Consider the following 24,576-nt stretch of genomic DNA (forward strand, 5'->3'; position numbering starts at 1 on the left):
ACGATTGTAAACAAATCACTTTGATCCAAAGGAAAAAGCTGCTTGGGTCTTATTCGCGGGGCGGCCATGTTGGCCATAGAAATAGATTTCGTACCCCGAGCCTCGAGTTGAAATGTTTAGAAACGAGTTTCGGTATGCAAAAGCAAAAGTTTTCAATCCCTCGATCGGGACTCAACATGGCCGCTGTGTGATTAAGGCCCATGAAGTTTTCCCTAAAAAATCTAAGCACACGTGTGAGCATTGACCTTAGATTGGTCACATTAATTCACGTTACATGCCAAAAACACGATTATGAGCTGTTAACCAATCAAAATGCTGAGAACGTAAGACTAATTCACAAAAAAGGAGAATGCGATTTTTCTACATTTTTGTTAGAAAAAGAAATGATTGTATAAAAAGTAGTCAGTTGAGCAAGTTGGAGACTGGTTGGATTTCATAATAGGGTATTAAATGTCGCAGCTTTAATTTTCGCGAAAACGTTTTCGCGCGGGTCTTTAATTCCGCGATCTTTTAAAAATCGTGAAAAATTAGTACGAATAAGGTAGGATGCTCTACCACTGAGCTAAGGAAGACTCGTGACAGCTGGGCCTTTAAACTACAGCCTCGGACAAAACTGTTGAAACACTTTGCAACACCTTGTCCTTCCGGCAACAATTAAAAGTGTTTTGCCAAATGGGCGCAGAAACTCCGCCACGAGCAAACAACATTGAGACGGAAGAATGAGCCGCGAAAGCTTCAGATCAGTGTATTTGTGTACTGTTCCAAGGAATTTTGTCAGACTGCAGGTTCGTATAGTTGTTGGGTTGGTACTTTAAGTAGGGTTATTAAAGTGTATCATAATAGTGTGTAATTGTATGTAATACATAAAATGTTAGGTATATGTATATCCATGTATACCCATGTATACCCATAAATATCCATGTATATCCATGTTGTCTCGCTATACCGCTGGTACAGTCATTGTCGAATGTGGCAATCAGTAATAACTTGGTGATAATTCAAAGTTTTGCTTGCAGGCTGCTTTTCAACAGCATTTGCCCTTAAAAGCCAATGCTAAGGCGGCCTCACCCATGGGGGTCCACAAGCTGGGAGAACCTACTTGCACTGTCATAGACATTCACCAGGATGCGAACGTGAATGCTTTTCAATACGGTAACCAAGCCATGGTGGAGAGCTCTCAGAACGGTTTTCAATTGAGTGTCGAAAGTAATTAGCGAATTGCTTTGGTTTTGCATTACTTCACTCAGTGATTGGTTCAAAGTTCTCGCGCCACTTTTTCAACCAATAAGAAGTGAAACCCAAACCAATCGTGGCTCGCGCGTGCACATTTTCCCGCGCTGTCGGCTACTTGTAACACTTCCGAGTTTTGATTGGCTTACCGGATTGTCTCTGCCTTTTTGACCAGCCAAAGTAATTACTTTGGTTTTGGTTTTACGACACTCCTTTGAAAACCGCTCTAACTTGGTCACAGCTTATTCCTCAAGCGTAGTTACAGACAATGTTGTCGACAGTATCTTACTTCACCGGTGGGGCATTCACCATACAAATAATTCTGGACCTCTTTAATGAGCCCGGTTGACCAGACTGGCTAGATTTCTCAAACTGCAGTCTAACTTAGAGCCCGGGACTTAGAGCCTGTTTAAATGGAGGTGGGGTAACCCGCCAACCCGGTGTCAGTATATACTGCCTTTTGCGGAGGCGTTGCAGCATTAAAAGTGGTAGTAAAAAGCCACAGCACTGAAAAGTTGAAGTAAGAGTAGCTGGTGAGAGTAGAACAGCATTATCCGCCAAAATGCGTCCTTCACCCCCGCCATTTTGTCTGTTAACGTAGTTAGCGACCACGCAGGTGCCTCGTGAAAGGTCACCCTGGAGCCCCGGGGTGGTAACATTGCATGTAAACGCGAGCTCTTTTCGACCCCACCTACCCGAGTTACCCCTCCTCCATGTAAACAGGTCTTTTTATCTTAGCAACCAAGCCAATTTTTTTCAATATTAACAAAAGACAAAATATTCGTCCCCGCTACCAATAAAGCAGTCACTAGAGTGGCAAGCTTGTTGCTTATACAAAAGGATTTCCTCTTCGTAAATGCAAACGTGTAGGCGTATGTGAAGCCAAAAATCTTTGAAGCCGACAAACGATAGCTTTCATGCAACGATGGAATTCCAAGAGTTTTCCAAAATACAAAAAACCTCTGCTGTGATCCAACAAGTGAGAAATTTGAAGGCATAAGTAAGTTCATAATGGAATTAATACCAATTGACCTCTTTAGCTTGTACGTTTTGTTTTCCCATTTCAGACCACGTGATGTTACTCTTGGGAACAGCTTCTTTTAGTTGTCGTTTTATGCACATGTATATGTATGAAATAAGGTATCAAAAACAAAAGAAAATTTCCTTTCGGAACATCACGTGGTCTGAAATGGGAAAACAAAACTCCGTACAAGCTAAAGAGGTCAATTGACAAGAATTCCACATTTTGGATGCCATGTTTTTAAAAGATCAACTAAATTTCAATATGGATGGCTCACCCACGGTGGTTGAAGATTGGGAGTTTAGCCTTGTTTAGACCCAAAAAGCAGCAGAATTATCATCTCAGTGCTTTATTAGTATTACCTTCATAATGTTTGTAAAACTGCAAAAAAAAAAACTGCACATATATTTAACAGCAATGCATAACAGGCGAGGTTGAGTTCATTTCCTGCCAAGCTACCTTGTATTATTAATAGTATTCCTTACAAACAAGGTAATTGAAAGACTTTTATACAAAATAAGTCTTAGCTGGCCTTTAGTGGTTTTAAAACTACTATGAAAGAATTCCTCTGATGAGGTTGCAGGTGACAAGGGAAAAAAGGGGAATAAGACAAAATACCGCATGGAAGAGAACTTTCAAACTTGTTGAAAGTGCTACTATGACCAAAACATCAATTTTTACTTAGCTTGGGATTTCAAAACTATGTTAACTAAACACTAAGTGACCCAAGTTTAAAGCCTTGATTTCAAAAAGACACCTATTTATTTTAACTGGAATTTTCCTATTTAATGATCCGTCATTTCTAACTTTAAAACATTGAGAGAGTTGGATCGAGGAGTAAATGACGTCAAAGACTCAATAGTTCAAGAATAAAATGCGCGTGTACGCGGATTAATTAATATGAAGCACGAATTTCGGGCTTTCAGACTTAAACTTGTGTTTTGCATATATAATAAGCTGCGTTGACACTCTGAAGTTTTAAAGCCAGTGAGTAAATGACGTCACTTTTCCCTAAATCCAATCCTCTGAGGTCCAATCGGTCAGTTTGGAAGGTGAGTAATGGCGGACCGTGAAATCCAAAAGTTACACTCAAAGTGAACAGCCTTTGGATAAAAATCAAAGCTCAAAATGTTACCAATCAAATTTTAAGCAATCGCATTTTCAAAATCTGAAGAAAATAAGGAAGTGATTTTTTGATTATAGTAGCACTTTTAATTATAAGATAATAAACAGGGAACAAGTTCAGAATTTCTATCGGGGGAGCGAAACAACTGCTATGACGATGGATATTTAGTCTATCCAGGATACATTCCATTAACGAAAAAGTATTGGTGAGAGAGTTGCAAAATAAACTTTCGTCTACAGGAGAGGCTACACTCCTCCTAACCGTTTGTGAATGACGTTCTAGCGAGAGATTATTTATCCGACGAGAAGCCAAAACTAAAACAAAGCGCGGCTTGCACAGGCGCATTTCCCGCGCTTTGATAAAGTTCTAACCTTTTCTAGTTACGATTCTAGTTCTGGACCCTTATTTGAACAGCTAGACTGGAAAAGGTTAGATACGCAACGTCAAATTCAAGTGGCCGTTATGGTCTATACGTCGCTACATGGCCTTGCTCCTAATTATCTTAGCTCTCTTTTCACTCAAAGAAATATCTCTTACAATTTGAGGGACAATGAGAACAAACTGGTTATTCCATTGCCCCGCACTAACTTCCTAAAAAACAGTTTTAGGTACAATGGTGCGGTCATCTGAAATAACCTTCCCCTGGAAATGCGGCAAGCGGAAACTATCAATAGCTTTCGAAGGGGCTGTCACAATGTTTTTGCTTGACCATTTATATACGGCATTCTTGGGGATAATTTATACATATTTTAGCTTTATTCTACAAAGAATTTTGATACTTTTAGATCGATATATACAGCTTGTAGTGTTATGCTTGATGAATTCACCGTGTCTAAATAAAGTTACTTACTCACTTACTGATTCTGATTGGTTCGTCGCGTTACTTGCGCTCGTTGTGATTGGTCAGAGTAATTTCTCAGTTTAGTTTTAACGCTAAGATAATCAGCAGAAAGCCACACTAAAGTGCATTCAAAAATGTATAAAAACGCATTATGAACAACCAAAAAATAAACTTAATCGAAATGCGAACTTTTCAATTCACAATTCCTCTGACTTGCTATTATTCATGATACTGTTGATAAACATTTTATCAACTTCTAGTCTTTTCTGCACTTGTTGTCGATGACAAGGAACGAAAAGAGAGGAGAGCAGGGGACTGAATCGGGGTCAATACTTAATACTCTTAATTAATGGCCAATTACAATAGGCTTATCCCGATTTCATTTCAACCTCTTCTTGAGGACGAGTCCACTTTTTCGTTACATTTCAAGTGAAGCAAGCTACTATCAGAAAAAAACTGACTCACACTGAAGAAGAGGCTACATCTGAGATACACACCGTTCTTGCTTTCTCTCGCCAAATGCATATTATATCCTAAATATTGCATACAATTTAACACTAAAATTACATCATTTCCTTAAGCATTGCTAGAACAATGGACTGAACAAGATTTTCCAAGAGGACTGCTACTCATCTAAGGGGGAAGGGGTGCAGCAACTTGCAAGGGAGGGGAAGGTGATTCATTTGACGACGCTGAGCCTGACCAGGATGAGTCATCATTGGGTCTGACCTCTGTCGTATCTCCGACAGGATATTCTCGCACTAGAGGTTTCTTTGCTCGGAAGTGCTGTATTAAAGCAACCTGTAAAGTGGTACATAGTGGTACACGAGAAGATAAATTTCGTATCTCCAAGCGGCCATGTATAAACACCAATGAAATACTACATCATTTCACGAAAGGTATCGAAAGGCGCGATTTTCATATGTAACCATAGCAACAGTGATCTCTTCATGTGTGAAAATAACATGTTATCTTCAAGTGGGAAGATATCATGTTTTCGCGCGAAAGCTCATTTGGTATTTCATTGGTGTTTATATGACAAATGTAGATAAGTTGGCGTTTGCGCTGTTTTCATCTCCTGCAAGCGTATTTTTGTCATCTTGTTGTATGTATGTAATTTCTTTACCTGACAAATATCAATAAACTAAGTTATTCTCCAAAGAAATCACAGCGTTGCGTTGATTTGTTGCGTTGACTTTTGGGGAGTCAGGGTGGCTTAGTGGTTATCAACCGCGTCTCCCACCTCTACGACTCAGGTTCAACCCTGGCCTCGAGGTCGTATGTGGGCTGAGTTTCAGTCGATTTCTATCGGACTCCGAGGGTTTTTCTTCGGGTACTCCGGTTTTCCTCCCTCATCAAAATCGACTCCCAGTCAATTACATCCTTCTGCGGGCGGATACCCTCGATAGGGATAACCTCTAGTACCTCTCCCTTTCATTGTATTGAATGAATAAGGTTGGTATTATTATTATTATTATTATTATTATTATTAGCTGACTTCCGATATCTTAGTTAAGTTTCCAGCAGCCGGCACGACTTCTGGCTGTCTTTTGTTCTTGCGGTCTCACTCGCTCATCCAGTAAATCCAGCCACGCCGACCAAACACTGGCTTGTGAGACAGGCAGCAATATAGCAGCTCTCGTAAACCTGCTATTGTTTGGTATTGTGAGCAGCTTCTATTGCTTTTAAGTCTAAGTCCTTGTTTCAATTGTTTAGTTCTTTGTTTTTTGCTTGGGTATGGAGCCAATCACATTAATTTTTCAATTTATTTTTCAATTTATTAACTTTGCCAGTCAAGCTGACACAGCGCCACTATTACGGTGGCCCTTTTTTTTACCCTCCCAAACCATGATACACAACAGAAGACAGACCACAACACCGTGCGTTACTCTTAGCGACCAGTGTGTGGGTTCTTTTCATCCCACAGGATTATGAACATTGAAGGTTTGTGAGACGGGGCCTACGGTTTATTGTCCTTATCCGAGAAGACTAGAGAGTCTAACCATTTGCAGATGTAATTACAAAGGCAGCACTTTCTCCTCAGTTATATAAGACCATGAGTGTTGGTCTGGCCGGAGTCAAACTCACGACCTCCCGCGTGACAGCCCGGTCAATATAATGAAAGCGAGGCTATCCTTGCAAGTCACAATATTATGGTATTCGTGTTACATACCTTCATTTCAGTCAAACTGAGCCGACTAAGTGTCTCCTTGTCCATACCGAACACAACAGCATTCAGCATCCCTAAGATAAAATGAATCCTAAAATTAGTACTTTAGACACGGATAAGCCTCTTGAGATGAGGATGTGGCTCGCGACTTTTACTCGTCGATGGGGAACGCCCTAGGAGCGAAAGGGTTGATTATTTCCAGACCGAGTGTTGTTTCTAAGGCGATATGAACCTAGTGCTACAACCGAATTTATAGACTATACGCGACTTGTTTTTAACCGTAGTGTGCCTGTGTTCCACAGGAATCCCACGGAATAACGAAGAGAGAACATCACGAGTGTCTACACCATCACTTACCGACTAACGGGTCAAATATTATTTGCAATAACAGAAGAGTGAAGTTCGGGCTTTCATTGACGGCGTTGTAGATTCTGTAGTGAAAATGAAAATAGTTCAGATTGTGGTAAAACAAACATTACTGATATCTTTTTTTTTTTTAAAGAGTTTAAAACTCGAAAATGGTAATGTAGAATGCCTTTACTGATAAAAATTATAGTTACATCACAAAACTGAGCAGAAACGACCTTTATCCAGGTGATTTTCATGCCATAAACCTGAAAAACGTTGGGCCAACTTTTTTCAAGCTTACCCAAATGCAACCGTCTCAATCTTGTCCATTTGTGTCTATCCATGTTTCTCTTTCCTTTTGCTGTATTTCTTTTATGTTGTTCAACAGTTTTAAGTGGTTAATGCAATGTTTCACTCTACTTTTTGGGCATTTTGGGTGTCAAGAAATCACATCACTTTGCGTGACATAGCCTCTTTAAAGACATGGATAGGGGATAGGAGAGTCATGCAATATCGTTGAATTTTGTGTAAACTGATTACACTTGGGCTAGGTTAGGTCATTTCTCTCGCAAGGCCATTGCGAAATAAGTTAAACAAAATGGATTGCCTGGTTTAAAATTTCTTCCAAAGTGGAAGCGCAACAATTTTCACCGTTGCAAGGTATGCTAGACATGTAACCCATCGATAATACTTTAGTAAAAAAGTTGCACTGTCCACACGCTCTCAAAAGGGACGTCACAGCGACTGCTCTTCGACAAAGCTCCTCACAAATTTCGTGAGTTGTAAGTGCTTTTTATGGCTATTAAAGGTGATGTTGCGAAAAACGAGAAAGTGGTAGTGGGCCGTCTGTGGTTGAAGTCGGACGAACAACATCCAACAATCGGCCCATAAACAGGCAACAAACGGGCAAACAGCGAATAGTAGGACAACAATCGGCCAACCAAGAGATGAACAACTGCCAAAAGTCGCACACTGAACGATCTGAAGACAATCGGCTAACATTCGGACCTCAAACGACCACCAGGCGATTGGGACAGCTGTCACTGAAATTTTACAATATATGCGTCGCTGAGGGCATTACTAAACAACGAAACGGCGAAACAGCGAAACAGCGAAACAACGAAACGAAGCACCAAAACACCATGTATGACCCCACCATACATTGAATACTAACCGACAAAGGTTGGATTTGAGATTAAATATCGTTTTAGGCCAGGTCTAAAACGTTATTGCTCCTAAGTCATTGAGATTAAGATTAGGATTCAGATTAATACTGAGATTAGGAGCAATAACTTTTTAGGCCTAAAACGATGTTTAATCTCAAATCCAACCTTCGTCGGTTTGTATTCAATGTATGGTGGGGTCATAAATGGTGTTTTGGTGCTTTGTTTCGCTGTTTCGCTGATTCGTTGTTTCGCTGTTTCGGTGTTTAGTAATGTCCCGTCGCTGAAGAGATTAAACAACTCATCAATGAATTTTAATTCCCAGCTGAATTCGAGGAGTTGTGAGATTGTTCATATCCACACTGGTTTCGATCTACATTTGCATACAAACCTGTGTATGAGAGGAAATATTGTTGTTACAAGATATACCACAGGATACCACATAAGCGGTTTGATGTCTTGCTTCATCAATGCCTAGGAATTACATTACACAGGGAACACAGTCATTACATAACACAGATTAATGTGGGACCCTGTTCAATGCTAAGATTCAATGAAGGAAACCTACAAAAACGACATACTGCAATACGCAGAGCTCTTCTTTTCTCACAATACGGGTACCAATTCAAAAAAAGACGATAATTTATTTAGGTCAATCCTGTCTTAAGAGACTTAACTGATTAGAGTGTAATGTGAAGTGCTAGTTTTCTACCCCATATGAAACATGTGAGCGTTGGCCCTACTGATGGAAATGGGCCCACACAAGGACAGAGAAAAACTCTGACAGGGTGGGAATTGAACCCACGACTTTCGGGTTAGATCACCGCTGCTCTGCCAACTGAGCTACAAGGTCAGACGGGAGCAGGCCGTGGGAACTGAAGATCTTAAAGTCACGGCAATGAACATGTACAAGTACGAGGAAGGGTTACGCTTTTGCAAACGTTGGCCAATGCTCACATGTTTCATATGGGGTACAAAACTAGCACTTCACATTACACTCTAATCAATTAAGTCTGTTGAAATATAAGTGCTACACGGCCAACGTTTGCAAAAACGTAACCCTTCCCTGTTTTAAGAACGTTTCTTAAAGGTGCTCAAAGTTCAAGGATTCACGCTGCCAATTCTTGATTGGTAGGGAAAGGATTTTACAGCGTTTGTGTAGGGACCCAATGTCGAACAATTTTCTGATTTTTTTTGCACTGAAAGCCTCCCATAGATTCCCGCAAAACGTCTAAAGCTTTCTTTTTATGGATTAACACGTATTTAAGTAAAGAACATCAATTATTAAGAAAGTTCTTAAGCTCAAATCACCAAAAAAACGAGCCACTGAACCCTAAGAAACTATAAATATCGAAATAAATCAACAATCGATCGGTTCTTAAGTGCACCTAAACTCAAATATATTTCGTCTACAATACTAATCTCCCAACCAAAAGCACACATATTTTACCATTCTTACCTCAAAATTTTGCTGTTTATTTGCCGGGCAAGACCCACGAAGTTATCAAAACTACAACAAGTTGCAAAAATAGTGCCGACACTGCACCCTCTTGGGGCGTTATTAATTTACCTATTATCTCTCACACTGCAGCCCCCCTAAACAAACTTATCAGTGTTGCTAGCAAGACAAAAAAATTGTTGCAAACTTAAACAGTCAACATTGAAAGGGGTAGAGGGGAAGGGAAGTGGGAAAGCTTTAAATTCTAGATAAGGCGGGTATTGGAAGCTAGAAAAGGTGTTTTTTCATGGAAGTGTCTCAACAATTTTGCAACTTGTTGTAGCAGTAATTTGATGTGACAGGTATGGGTCTGTTCTCGATTTTATGTCACAAACTGCTTTCTTTGAAAACAGGAATGCAAAGCAGGTTGTGACGTAAAATTGAGAATAAACCCATGTCTCTCACATCACGGTCGTGGATCCAAATTACTGCTAGTTCTGCCAAGTTAACCTGGCTTGCACGGCACAAAAAAAAGCGGAATTCTGGGTAACAGTGGGGACATATGTTTGCTTTGGATGGGGAGATTTATATTAGGTACAAAAAATAATTTTAGGTGCACTTAAAGAAGGTGTCCTGACAATTTTTGCTCAGAATGTTGACACCGAAGAAGACCCACCTTGCTACGTTCGGCTTCACTACTGTATGTTCCTTCCCACCTTTTGATCTACAAGCATATAAAAACCATAGTAGGTGTACATGTAAAAAAGGTTGAAAAATGGCACTGTCCATACATCCTAAAAGAGACATAACTGCATTCAAATGGCCAATAACAGTGTCCCGTTCAGTCTAAGCATTAGCAACCTGTTTGCCACAATAAGGTACCCGTACTGGTAGGTGCTAGGGCAAGTCTTTTCTTTTTGGATGCAATTTTAGCAATAATTCATAGAGAAGCCTGAATGATTCAGTATTTGATTCATTTCATATATCATTTCATTAATTGACTCATTCCTCAAAGGAAAATTAGAACCCACAAGTGACCAGCTCCCAATGACAGTGGCTTTATAGCTCAGTTGGTTAGAGCATCGCACCGGTATCGCGAGGTCATGGTGGGTTCAAACCACATTGAAGTCCTGAATTTTTCAGGCTTCTCTGCCCAATTGCTAAAATTGTGTCCATAACGGTGAGGATTGTAGCGTTACTTGATACAGATCTGCCATGAATATTGTATATTTTTACATAAATTATTATTCTCTTTGTTACTTTGCAAGGTAAGTTAGTGGTGGGTAATCTTCCCCCCTTTTTTTCCTTCTCCAAGTTTCGTCATTATTTACCTTTCCCATGTAAACTTGTATTCCTTAATATGGCTGAAGTATGGGAAAAAATAAAATGATGATGGTTTCAGGTGTTCGCAAAAGTACAAAAAGACAATTACCTGTCTTCTGATTGTAATAAAGATGTAGGAGTAAACACCAAAAAGTCCAAAGATGCAAACATATGTTGGAACATAATAGCTGTGTAACAAAACAAAACATTAAGTTCACAAAACTTGTCACTAGTTTCTTAAGTTTATATCAAGTGTTCTGTTTTTATTTGTGTAACACTTCCCACAAGGTGACCAAGGAAAAGCTCAAAATTATTGTGTGAAGGCCTTCAAAAGGACAACTGCAACACTAGAAGTTTTGCACCTTCCTCTCTTTCAGTACTATGTTGGTGTTCTTTTACATTTAACAATAAACAAGAGTTGTCCTTACCTGACAAAACTCTTGAATATTTAAGCTAATTCAGATGTGATTGCAAAGGCAGCATTCTCTCCTCTGTTTTTACAATCTTTTTTAAGCTAAACCTCCACACACAGAGAACATCTGTTGACTTTGTGTAAAATGACCACAAAGATTGAAACAGACTATAATAACAGACATGAGGATTCTCTTGTCTGTTAATGGCAATGAGCTGCTATTAACAATTCTTTATTGCACAGTTGAAAAAAAAAAGGAAATTCTTTATTGCACAGTTGAAAAAAAAAAAGGAAAAATCTGCACATCGGTTATGAAATTGATTATAACTTAATCACAGACACCTGAGGATGACACAAACGGTGCAGACAAACTGTCTTCAGTTGGTTTCTAAAAAAAATCCAGTGGCTCCTGAGCAAATATAGGTCAACAGGATGCATGTATGGCAAATTTTGTTCAAAGGGCTTTTAGTTAAAAAGACTTGAGAAGATTAATATTCTGAGCCATTTTTATGGCGTTTGCAATAAATTTACAAGTACCTGGTAATATCACTGGATTTTAATACCATATAACTTACGTTGAAAATCTCCATGCAACGCTGTTGTCACTGTCCTTAGAAATCCAACTATAAAGTGAAATAAGTCAAATAAATCAATACGAAGGTTTGCAATTTCACAGTCCAAGGGAAATGCCAGTAAGATTCACTAGGGGACAACTAAAGTTGAATTTCAAGTGGAGAGACACAAACCTGATTGAGCTACTGTTCATTTTCCTTATATTTTTGCTCTTGTTTAAACAAGAAATAAAAATTGGCCTAAATTGTGTTGCTCAATATAATAGGGTGACCATCAAGGACACATACATGTAACATACTGTATGAATACAAAATTCTTTTTAAAGGAACTACAAAACTGTTAGAAAATAACGGAGTGAAAATTTGACCATAGCTTGGTTAACCTAGCAATTTGTTTCTAAAAATATTAATTAAAAACTACTTTAAATCAGTTTAGGTTGGGTTGGACATTTGGGAGTTTAAGAAACGACGACACCTACGGCAACAACGATGCCAAAAAGCAGTAATATTATTAGTTGAAAGAACCAAAATGGTCCTGCTACATGTGCGAAACACTTTTTTTAACATTTCTCTCACATACTCGTCCATTTTTTTCCAAGTGCGCGAGTTCAGAACAAGGAACTCATACTCATAGGAGAAACTGTTACTAAATTAAAACCTTCAGTCAAAAGGTAACTATTGTTGATCTCACAATGGCCACCCAACCACAAATAAAATCAGCAAGCACAAAGGCCAGACCAATTCTATGCAAACATTGTAAATTAGCATCTGAAGGGACGTCTTTTTCACGAAGACAACAACATCGGTTAGTCCCTCCCCTATGAACTATGCGGCTGTTTACTTGACACTCACCACCAGGGCCCCGCTGGTCCATAATGGTTATTTATCAGGGGTAAGCAAGCAACAACCAGAGGAATCCCCCATGAAACAAGGTGGTAATATCTGGAAAACAAAAATAACAAAATATTTATTAAGCTTACATGTATAATGGCAAAACATTATAACAAGGAGGACTTCAAGGGTAAGAACGTGTGTTGAGGATTATTTGTTATCTATTAAGACTGGCTAAGTCATCTTCATGTTCAAACACAGGTAATTTAAATGAAAACAATAACAAAACAAAATTGCCATCTCCACGCTTTCATTTGCTGATTGTAGCTACGAGGCCATAGCACTCCTCTATACAAAAACTTGATGAAAACTTGGAACCATGCAAAGGTTTTTTGGAAAAAGGTAAAAATTGAACCAATAGGCCCTATCCTTTTCTTATCGGAAGTGAAATAAAAACATGGACCCAGAGTAACTGCTACTGCTATGGATTTAACTTTTATGGGCTGACGTAAAGTGCTAACCTTCTACCCATATGAACCATGCGAGCGTTAGCCCTACTAGTGGAAATGGGCCACACAAGGAAAGAGAAAAACTGTCCAGGGTGTCCTCGTGTGGGCCCATTCCATTAGGGCTAATGTTCATATGGTTCAAATGGGTAGAAGGCTAGCACTTCACATCACCCTATAATAGTTAACGCTGTTGAAATATAAGTGCTACACAGCCAACGTTTGAAAAAACATAACCTTTCCTGCTACAATGTACTGCTATGCACAAGAATGTAGCAATTCACCCTTTCAAGAATACTTTGACTTGAGTTTAACAACTCTTGCACTAACAAACACAAAACAACAATATGACTAACTTTTCAAACTTGTCAGTTTTCACTTGTTTTATTGCATTCCAGTATAAATTGAAAGTGATACAACAAACCCAAAGGAGTATGGAAAATCCTGAAAATTGCAAAAACAGCTATCATCAAACATTATATTCATGGAGAGTGTAACTGGTGCTTGTGGTTGGGTTGCAGGAATTGCCAGCTGTGGGAGTGGTATGCAGTCTAGGGACCGTCTAGGGACTGGCTAACCTGCAAGCAGGCTCACTTGTTTGGGGTTTAGAGCAAGGAACAGCAAGTGTGAGAAGAATGGGGCAAGGAAAAGTGAAGCTGCATGAGAGGAGGGAAGGAAGAACCACTGCTTCATAGGCTTTGAAGTTTGCACACAACCGGACATTGTGCTAGTTAAAGGACTCTATGCCTGAGCATCTGAAGCACCTAACTACAGTCATAGACAAAAGTAGTTGGGAAGGTTATGTAAATGAACTGCACCAGAGCTGTATTTCAACCCACTTTTGTTAGAGCGCAACAGACAGAGTTTCACCTTCTCTTATATAGCCCCCTCCCCCCTATTCAATGTTGGAAACCACAATTTGCCACAAAAACCACTCAGTTTTGCACAAAATTGAATGAGGCAGGAGGGGAGAGAAGCAATAAAGATGTCAAAAGTGCTAACCTTCCCAACGGTTTTGTCTATGATTGTAGCTTTGCTGATGTGACCTTGTTTCTCTCTGTCTAGTGTGTGGTACTGTGAGATGATACCGTCCAGGTAAAATACTCAAATGTTTGTTAAGACTGCCCCATATACGGAAATAGCAGAGGCCTTGGGTGTGGTGTTTGGTGCTGCTTGAAGGAGAACATCTGTCTCTAAGAGGTTGATACTTAAACAAAATGCTTGGAGGGTTTGGGAAAAGTGATTCAAGGTCTTGCTCACTGTGGGCCATGAGTGAGCGCAGTCACTTGCAAAAAGGGCCTCCATAAAATGATCAAACAAGCACTTCATCTGGCTTTGAAATGGCATCAAGTGTACAAGTTTCTATAAAGTTTCTCAGGATTTGATGGGGGAAAGGTCAGACACAGTTGCCCTGGTAACCTAGCAAAAAGGGTGGTTCTTGCATGGCACATCACAACTCTTCCTTTGTCAGGAGTTTTAGAACAAATAATTTATAACCAGTGAACTAATACTAATTTTTAAAACATCACATATTTATAACACACCCATGTATGAAAGTAGCCATGCCTGAAAGTCACACAAAGCATTGTCCTTTTGTGGCACACCTGTCTAGAAGAAAATAAAAGACCTTTCTATGAGCTGTAAAGCTTATGTTTAACTTAGTAATATCGACAATACAGATTACACTCACCAGCAAATAACCAATACTATCAAGAAAAGCAGCCACACTAAGAGACAAGATAAGCCTCTGAAATATGAAACAAACAATCACCTTCATTATTAAGGTCACGAACTCTAGCACAAGTGCTCTCCTAATTACGGAGGGTGCCATTTCAAGGCAGAGACCAGGGGCACTGTTTCTCGAAGGTACCGAAACTTTATGGGCCATTTTAAGGTGTCACAATTCCCTTTGTATCTAAAGAACGGAGAGGATTTGAATAGTCAAACTTCACAGTCATTTTGCTTTTTGAAACCTTGAAATCATGTTAAAAGATCGGCTTTCAAGAACAAGCAGTTAACAATTTCTCAAATGGCTTTTCGGGCCTGAAAAGTTTTTGGAACTTTTGAGAAACGGGCCCAAGGACAAACAAGTGACCCAAACCCTAGGAATGGAACTTGGGAAACAATGATAAAGAAATCAGTCAGCTGACCACAACACTAACCATGCTTCCCCAAATGAACCACCACAGTTATCTCATTTAGTCATTTCCCACCTCAGAGAGTCACACGTGGGCCTCCTCAAAAGTGAAAGGGTTAACAGCATCTAGGTCCACTCAAAAGCTTTGTCCCCTTTGACCTTTTCCCTCCTACGAGTAACACTTATAGATTTTACTCTGTCTAACGCCAGACGATTTTAATCATCAACAAGGGCCTCCTCAGAAGTGGAAGGGTTAAAAGAGGCATAGTTTCTGAGTACACAAAAACAACCAAGGGTTGACCCACTGATGAATAAAATCATCTGGCATTAGACTACACTTCTTTGTCAGCAGGGCCGTGCACTTGAAGAGTCAATTATTGTGTTTTGTCATGCAATTGAAAGAAATGGCCAAGGAAGGCTTAGGGAAGCGGAAGGGGGAGAGATGATGGGATTGTGAGGATTGCTGGATTAATTAAGTAACGCAATCAGAATTAAGGGGTCAGTTTGTGGGGAAATTCTTAATGCAACAGTTAAAGTAATGCTTGTGGTCGCTTCATCTCTTCCCACTTCCCCAAGCCTCTCTTGGCTGTTTCTCTTAACTGCATGACAAAACACGATTGACTAGAATAGCATGTAGCTCAACTGACATACATGTACCTGTAGAAGGGACAGCAAGCAGCGTAGGGTTGAATTGAGTCAAATCTAATAGAGCGACTATTCAGAAGCTAGGGGTTACTGTTATTAACCCCCTTCATTTGTAATGGGTTCCCCATTGACCAGCAAAATCCTCCTGTTAATTACCATTATTTTTGCAAAGAAAAAGCATCTGTCATGAATAACTATCGGCTCAAATCTTAATAAAAGAACATGAATAACATTTTCCCCACTAACAGCAAAGTGCCTTTAAAAGAACAACCACTTCTAAATAATAGTTGCTTGGAAAACGTCATTTGATCCAACTTAATCCATCGACTCCTGAACCACTCGCCTTTGATGAGTAAAATTGTCTGGTGTTTAATAGACAAGAGTAAAATCTATTAAGTCTCACTCCTAAGCATCAATGGGTTAAAACAAACTCCACTTTATAGCATAATAAAAACAATTTACTGAGTGGTTGGGCCAGAGGGGAAATATATTTGGCCCGAGGTCAAGGCATACAGACCAAGCGCAGCGAGGTCCGTGCGGCATGACCAAGGGCCAAATATTTACCTGTCCAGCCCACCCTAAACTCAGTCAATAAGTATTTTATCATATGGGCTCTTTACACTATTCATGAGCACTCCGAAGATGAGGATAGGACAAAATAAAAAAAACAAAATCTGCTCAGAAAATTTATCTAATATGTTGTTTGCATTTGCTTTTCTGGCTGTAAATTAATTGGATGTTTAAAAGTGACGAAATCCCCTAAAATTGCATCGCACGGAGCAGTACGTGTTCCTGGTAGGGCCGTACGGCTTTTTCTGGCCCTGCTCGCACTCATGCGTACGACCCTCACACGCGGATTTTCCCAATAGTTTTGCAATGAAAGCGTGCAAGGGACCGTACAGGCCATATGATAAAACTGTGTAACTTTCAAAGTTGATTTTGTTTCACCTTTATCAGTTCTTCTCTTTTGTCAAAACAACTGAAACTTTGCATTCACTGTCAATCAATCCTGGCCCCCTAAGTACACAGCCCTAAATTGTATCTTTCTTTCTGATATAAAGTCATCAGACAATATCAACACAGAAAAGTGCCAATAACAGTTTATTTATTTATCCCAGGGTTCTCCCTAGTTTTCAGCGCAACAGGTATGGCACCTTTTCAAACCCGTAAAGCAATTAGTTAATGTTGGACGTTCTGCAAAGGATAAGGGACTTCTGAGTTTACAAGCGGTAAATTTTACCGGTTACCGCCTTATAAGGAGAACCCTGTTATCCATTTCTTTAATCATGTAAGATAATAGAAAGATTGGACAGTAGAGTGGGGTGGCCCTTACCGATAAGGAAATTTGGTTTTATCAACGGAGTTGATAATGTAAATTGGCCACCGTACAGAGATTCTAAAAGCTGGCCAATTTACATTATCAACTCCATTGATAAAACCAAATTTTTGTATACTACTTCCCCACCGACGCAGCACCACAGTTTCTTTAGAAACTACCCCTTCATTCATTTCTTACCAATAAGGTGTGTGAAACCCAGATTTTTCGATTTGAGTTGACAATCAATATTTATTATTTCCATTATTACTCAATACTGTTTAAGAAAGTGCAAGAGTCAGTATTGTGCTTTCCACACAGAAGTTACTACCATTTTGCTAGCCTTCATCGGTGAGCAATGCGAGGTAACACCCTTTGTTGAAGTTTGAAAGTTTGCATCGAAGGCTAAGTAGTGCGTGGTATCAATTTCCATAATTCGAAAGCTTGTCTGGACAGAACTAATAAGCTTAAACTTTTGCTGAGAAACTTTTGCAGAGGTTTAAACAAACATGCTGCATATTTTCTACTGTCCGTGTAAAGATATGCGATAGAGTATTTCATACCTGCACAAAATGCTTGTACTTTTTGAACAGCCATATGACAAATATAATGAACAGACTGTGAACGTAAAAGAGAGCTCAAAAAACGTTTAGATAAAAATCAAGACTGCAATTGTGAATAACCGAGAGAATTTATTAATAAAGGCTCGTCGACGTCTACTTTTAGTTTATGAAGGGATAAAGCTGTTAAAAATGCATCAAATAAGTATAATATAAATTATTAAAAAACCATTAAAAAATTAAAAGCATTACGTAGATCGATGATCATGATATTGCCACAAAAAACAACCACTAATATCTAATATAATTCTATGAAAAGAGTCGAAAACGAAAGCCTTAAGGCATCATTGGAAAAAGAACAATAGGGTTTGGCGTCCTTATTGCCGAAGAAAAAATCGAGAATGATAAAAAACGAAAGCAAGCAAAAATGAAACGGAAAATTAAAATTTTCCGGTCTCACCTGGCAATTAATGAAATTGAAGCCACGGTTGTTTTTACATCAGCAAGCACCTTCTGCAAAGACAAACAATAACATTGTTGAAATAACACGTGTAAAAAATATGATATCTAAACCTGTAATAAATAAGATTACGCACACAGTAGTGTGGATTCTCTGTAAACATCGAACAATCCGCCATCTTTGCTTACATTCGGAATTTGCAATTTCAAACAGAAGTGAGGGGTGGGTAAGCATGAATCTTGCCCTCTCCACTTGGGTGGGGAGAAGAAATCTCATCTGATTCGACTCTGATTCTCACGTGAGGAAAAATCTGTTACGGGTGGAAGAGCGCGTGACGTCACGTTATTTTGAGAATGTTGTAACGGCCGATTCAACTGATCGAGGAAAATGTTCCCTACAAACTTCAAATCGCGATGTTTCTTTTCCGGAAATCCATTTTATGGACAGCCAGATAAATAAAGTTCACTCACCTACTATTTTCTGCGTTGCCCTTAGAGATTTAATCGGTTTTTGGGACGCTTCCAATAAATACAATAAATAGACTATTTACTCACTCAGGAAAAGGCAGAAAATAGAAGGTAAGTGATCTTTATTTATCTGGCTATCCACAAAATGAATTTTTGAAAAGAAACATGGTGTTCTGAAGTTTTTATGGCACATTTATTGATTTTCCTCGATCAGTTGAATCGGCCTATTATGCAACCGTCTTAAAATAACGTGACGTCACGCGCTCTCGCATCCTTGGGGTTGTCTGCGTGTGATTTCCGACGACTTCACAGACGTCACATCCATACTCTGCAGCTGCCGATATTAACTCGATAAAGCAATGGAATTCTGGATTAAGGCTACTTTGCTTCTTTGTCTTTATGGATTTTTCAAGGAGATGAAGCCATCGGAACCTTTTTTAACACCATATTTGAAGGCCCCTCCAATTAATCTCACTGAAGAACAACTCGACAACGAGATCTACCCCGTTTGGACTTATTCGTATCTTGTCACTCTTTTCGCCGTGTTTTTAGTCACTGATCTGTTAAGGTACAAGCCAGTAATAATAACTGAAGGTTTGGCGTATTTGGCGACACGTTTTCTTCTTATTTGGGCCAGAGGGGTTTTGGCGATGCAGTTTATGCAATTTGCGTATGGCCTTGCCACTGGCACCGAGGTAGCCTATTATTCTTACATCTATGCGGTGGTGGACCGAGATCATTTCCAGTTTGTCACTAGCTATACCAGAGCTGCAGTTCTTGTCGGTAGAATGATCTCTGGAGTGGTTGGTCAGATCCTGATATCCCTCAAAGTGACGGACTACTTAGTTTTGAATTACATTTCTCTAGGAAGTGTTTCCATTGCTTTCTGCATCTCGCTGCTTCTACCGAAGGCATCGGGGAATGTATTTATGAGAGACACAGAAAGTGAAATTACCCAAGAGCAAGTTGATTGCTTTTCTTCTTGGAAGAGGACGATGCTTCTCATGTTTAAAGATTTGAAACTTTGTTACTCCAACCGAGAGCTTTTAAGATGGTCTCTGTGGTGGGCATTTGCCACTTGTGGTGAATTTCAAGTAGAAAATTATGTGCAAAACCTATGGGATGTCATCTATCCTTCGCACAATCACAAAATTTACAATGGTGGTGTTACTGCACTCTCGCATCTCACAGGATCTTCAGCGGCTATTTTGTTGGCGTACGTGAAAGTTAACTGGTCAATGTTTGGGGAATTGTGCCTTGGTGTTGTATCAGTTGCAGATGCATTCTTTTTGTTTCTCAGTGCTCAGACCAGTAGCATTTGGATTGCTTATCTCATGTACATTCTTTTCCGTACTGCATATACTTTCCTTATAACTATAGCAAGGTAATAGTTTTATCCTGAGAGAATCATAATTAAGACCACATTTTACTACCGCTACCACTACCACTACCACTACCACTACCACTACCACTACCACTACCACTACCACTACCACTACCACTACCACTACCACTACCACTACCACTACCACTACCACTACCACTACCACTACCACTACCACTACCACTACCACTACTACTACCTACCACGCTGACGACGACGACGACGACGACTACCACTAACACTACCACTACTACTACCACTACTACTACCACTACTACTACTGCTAGGACTGCTACTGTGGCTGTGGCTACTGCTACCGCTACCATTATGGCTACCTTTACAGCTACCAATTTACTACTAATTCATTGATTAGGTAATATTCCAATATAGTCAATTCCTACCGGAGTCAAAAGAACCTAATAGTGTTTTAAAAAGTACAATACATGAAAAAGCTATTGTGACACTTTGACTCACTACAAATCACTTTTTCCTCAAGTCATGTGGAATGTAAGATCTGGGATATATCATGGTCATGAATGTTCACATCAATTAAAGAATATAATTGTAGAGAGCCAGGTTTTTACTCCCCATAAAAGAATCAAAAAATTGGTGAGGGTTAAAATGGAAAAGTGGTTATGCATTGAACTGACATCAACTTGGATGTTAAAATTGAAACCAAATTTCCTTCTTGTCTGAAGGCTTTGTCCCAGATTGAAGGTCTTCTTACATTAGAGATCTTTCTGGAACAAATAGGAATAGTGAACATGACAACAAGACAGCTGTACCAACATTAAAGAGGGAATGTGATGTTGAATTTGCTGTTTTATGGTCAAAACTGCGAGAAAATCTAAATTAGTTCCTTAGCTCACGTGTGCAATATTCCTGAGAACCCACTTACAAGATGTGAAATATACTTATTGCACAAAGAGCTATTCATGTTTTAATTTTTGGCAACTTTCTGCAGATATCAAGTTTCAATCCATTTCCATCCTCTCCATCCGTGGATGCAAATAATAAAGAAGTGCTTCAGTGCACTTCAGTTGTTATTGGCAACCAAATACACCATTATTTTTTGGTCCTGATTGATGCAAAGACATATTTTAGTGTGTTGAAATTTGATTGAAATAGCATGACACGGCCCCTTTAATCTACTCTATTTTGTTCAGTTTGCAATCTTTTTTGAGTAATGAATGGTATTTTGGATGTCTTAGTCTGCAGATTGCTAAGCATGTGGAGATGACAAGATTTGCCCTGGTGTTTGGAATAAACATGTTTCTTGCTTTACTCTTGCAAACCATCCTGACCAGTATTGTTGTTGATCAACGAGGGCTGAATCTTCCAGTCATTACACAGGTTAATAACTATAATAAGGACAACAAAGGCTCCTTGTAGGCTAATAGTTATAGGGATCATGATGATGTGACCAATTTCAAGTTCTTGGTACCTTAATGAAAAGAACTCAAAACATTGCCTGAGTTCAGGGCCTTGGCATGCCTTATCTTTGGGCCAAATGCTCAGGGCTGAGGTGCTTGCATACATAGCTAGAGTGAGAGAGAGCCCTTCCTCCCTTCCCTTGCACCTAGGTCTGGATCCACCTCTTCAGTTTCCATTCCGTGACAGTTGCATTACATTGTTTTATATAAAATTAGTTAATAATAGTGAGAGTGACAGTCAACAAAAATGCAGCACTCAGATGAATAGTGAGGCATATTTTACCAAGCTGCAAAGTGTCAGGGTTTATACTTAACACATAGACACAGTCATAGACACCAAGGTAAAAAAATGATCATTGTCTTAGAACAACTACTCAAGTTGAATATTTTTAGCAAACCAAAAAGTAACTTACCTAAATGATAAAGACTACAGGAAGCCATTTTACTCCTCTTAGGCTGCCAAGACGTGTACAGTGCTGGCTAACCACCTCAAAGTAGTATTTGTGGGATTTTTTTTGTTATGATGTCTCCATCAGTGGGTGGCTCCCCTTCTTCCTTTATAACCTCAAACAACCCACAACTCTTCAATTTACTCTAATGAAGGGCTGACACTTAAAACATCAGCTTCCTTCCAATCGTTTTACAGTGGTAATTTGACCTCCATCGACTCATTTGATAAAAGCTATTTTCACGTTTCAGTCTCCCACTAATACAGCAGCATAGTGTCTCTAGAAACTAATCCCTTCACAGGGGGCAGATTCAGGATTTTTCTTAGAAGGGAGTGCACCCCTAAGAACTGACGGGTGACAAACAGATTTTCAAAGGGAGCAACGAAGATGAAGCCTTATTTTCGCAGAATACTACTTATATTTGAAAGCGGCAGGTAATCTCGGGGGGGGGGGGGGGGTGTACCCCCTGCACCCCTCCACTAGATCCGCCCCTGGTTCAACTCTGAGTAAACCAGTCAGAACATGCAAAGAGGTCTATTGTGTTCGTACAGCCCTGTGTATATATTCTTATGAATGCCCATAAAGGTCTCCCACTCTTATCCATCCCTATTAATACTTGTACTCTTTCCAGTTTATTGTCTATGGAAGCTACTTCTTCATCATCGGAGCTGTTTTCTTGGCAAGAGCAGTGTATCATATGACTCAAGTTGGATGGCAGCAATGCTACAGGCAGCGATACACTGAATTTGAAAGCGAATCCATGGCCAACATTTCAAACTCAGATGAAGACGATTCAGGAAACATACAGTATACCTCTCTGCAGCCAAACATGCTGGGAGAGGACTGTTGAAATTACCAGTAAGTTTTGGAATTCTAGTATGACCCAGGCACCACTAAAGAGACATGCCTGTAGCCTCTCATAAGGGAATGTAGGTTCCCTTATTTATGTGCCACACAGGCAGCCCAGACTTGATGTTCACTCTGAAAATAAGGGAATTGAATGAATGAATGATTTGAGTAGAACCCATTGCAGTTTAGTGACTTAATACAAATATAATTGCCTATAAAGTTTTAAATTCTCAAAGTATTGCCTGCCTGCCAAGTGCCTCCTTTGTCGTCCAGGATGGTTATGGAGTGTTTTTGCACGACATCTCGGCGGCCATGTTGGTGTTCCTAAACAATGGAATGGGGGCCATGTGGCTGTACCCAACTAAACCTCCAGGAATTGGGCTCTGTTATCATGGAAGGGTTTTGCTTTGTTTTGATGGAAAGACAAGGTTACTGATCACATGCTTTGTTTCCATGGAAAGACAAGGTTACTGATCACGTGAGTGAAAACACTCTGTAGATGGCATTCTTGTCGCTTTTCACTTTTAAAGGCCATTAAACTATATTCAGGTGACAAAAAGCCTTTTAAATATTAAATATAAACTAGGTTCAGAGACTGACCATTTGTCACTTCTCCCATGTGTTTCTTACAGATTAGTTGTAGAGGATGTGGCCGGGGTAAACGTTTATCATCTCCTCTGTTACAATATTATTGTGAGAGATGTGTTATGTTTTTTTGTCTTCAGGGTAAGATTTGAATCCGTCAAGCATTTAGCCTGTGTGGCAGGCATTTAAAGGAGAAGTGACAACGATGACTTCTATCTTACTTTTTTAATTTGAAATGTGTATCCGAAGTTTTCAAAAGTGTCCCTAGTATAGAAGCCAATCATTTAAACTGTAACAAAAGTTAAGGTTCACATTGCAACAAGGTTGACTTAGTGTTGGTAATTAGGGTCTTTGAATTGTAACCTTTTAAGCTACATTCTGCAAGTTTTTTAAACCGGAGTAGAATTTTCTTAAACTGCAGCAATGAACTAAGTTACACAATAAAATATATGACACCCCTAGATCGTGAATGGATAGATAGGTGTTCCTACTGTAGACAGTGTACTGGGGTGGATCTAGGGGAAGGGTGCACACCATCACTACCCCCCCCCCCCCCCTCGAGATGACTGCGGCCTTCTAATACAACTGGTATTCGGCAAAATAAAAAACGTCACCAGTCAGCTAGTGGTGCAGCCCCTCCTAAGAAAAATCCGGGATCTGCCCCTGGTGTAGATAGATGTTCCCAATGTAGACAGTGTAGATAGGTGTTCCTACTGTAGACAGATGATCCCACTGTAGACAGTGTAGATAGATGTTCCTAATGTTGACAATGTAGATAGGTATTTGCGATGTAGAGTTCTTATACTGTGGACATTGTAGACTATGGTTTAACATGAAGATTAAAGATCAATGTATGAATGTTATTTTCATATTTTCATGATAGCGTATCGTGACCAGACAAGTTCTGAATTACGTGACATCCACCCTACATCAGGGGTCTAGTGGCCCGTTTCTCGAAAGTGCCGAAAACTTTTCGCCATTTGTGAAACTGCCAACCGCTTGTTTTGGAAAGCCAATCTTTTAACATGTTTTTAAGGTAACAAAAAGAAATACAATTTTGTAGTTTGACGAATTGAAACCTCTCCATTCTTGAAATACAAAGGGAATTGTGACACCCGGAAATGGCCCGTAAAGTTTCGGGACTTTCAAGAAACGGGCACCAGATCCTTACGGTTCATTGCCCTTTTGAAAGTGGGCGAGATAAAGCGTTCCTTCATTTCCTGAATGCTCAAGCTCAACCATAGGAGCAAACCCAACTATTACCTCTCTGTGTGATTTCCGCCCTTAAGGTATTAAGCGTGGTATTTGAAA

General features: G+C 39.6%; 2 protein-coding genes, 1 long non-coding RNA gene and 1 pseudogene across 4 annotated transcripts in view; 2 read left to right on the top strand and 2 right to left on the bottom strand.

The window, feature by feature from the left end:
* Window positions 1-4,239, top strand: part of LOC138029361 (cyclic AMP receptor-like protein A) — a 17,435-nt pseudogene extending 13,196 nt beyond the window's left edge.
* The window catches only part of LOC138029363 (uncharacterized), a 106,923-nt gene that overhangs the window by 4,836 nt on the left and 77,511 nt on the right, over window positions 1-24,576 (bottom strand). The gene's annotated exons all lie outside the window — the stretch shown is intronic.
* Window positions 2,588-18,324, bottom strand: LOC138029360 (cyclic AMP receptor-like protein A). Its single transcript, XM_068877110.1, has 14 exons — window positions 18,235-18,324; window positions 18,099-18,151; window positions 17,642-17,696; window positions 14,672-14,728; window positions 14,526-14,589; window positions 13,338-13,425; window positions 12,497-12,586; window positions 11,648-11,695; window positions 10,770-10,848; window positions 10,014-10,061; window positions 8,291-8,373; window positions 6,746-6,819; window positions 6,392-6,462; window positions 2,588-5,019 (listed from the first exon to the last, which is right to left on the bottom strand). Exons 1-14 carry the CDS (start codon window positions 18,274-18,276, stop codon window positions 4,852-4,854), a joined length of 1,020 nt encoding a protein of 339 aa, XP_068733211.1. The 5' UTR covers window positions 18,277-18,324; the 3' UTR covers window positions 2,588-4,851.
* LOC138029359 (thiamine transporter 1-like) lies at window positions 18,719-24,128 on the top strand. Of its 2 annotated transcripts, XR_011127871.1 has the most exons (5): window positions 18,719-19,949; window positions 21,161-21,302; window positions 22,463-22,689; window positions 23,406-23,969; window positions 24,017-24,128. XR_011127871.1 is itself a non-coding variant. In XM_068877109.1 (4 exons), exons 1-3 carry the CDS (start codon window positions 18,925-18,927, stop codon window positions 22,679-22,681), a joined length of 1,386 nt encoding a protein of 461 aa, XP_068733210.1. In that variant the 5' UTR covers window positions 18,719-18,924; the 3' UTR covers window positions 22,682-22,689; window positions 23,406-24,128. The 2 variants fall into 2 exon arrangements, 1 of the variants encoding a protein (XP_068733210.1); XM_068877109.1 differs by having other exon boundaries at window positions 23,406-24,128.

This window comes from Montipora capricornis, chromosome 13 (genome assembly GCF_036669925.1).
Source record: "Montipora capricornis isolate CH-2021 chromosome 13, ASM3666992v2, whole genome shotgun sequence".
Lineage (NCBI taxonomy): Eukaryota > Metazoa > Cnidaria > Anthozoa > Scleractinia > Acroporidae > Montipora > Montipora capricornis.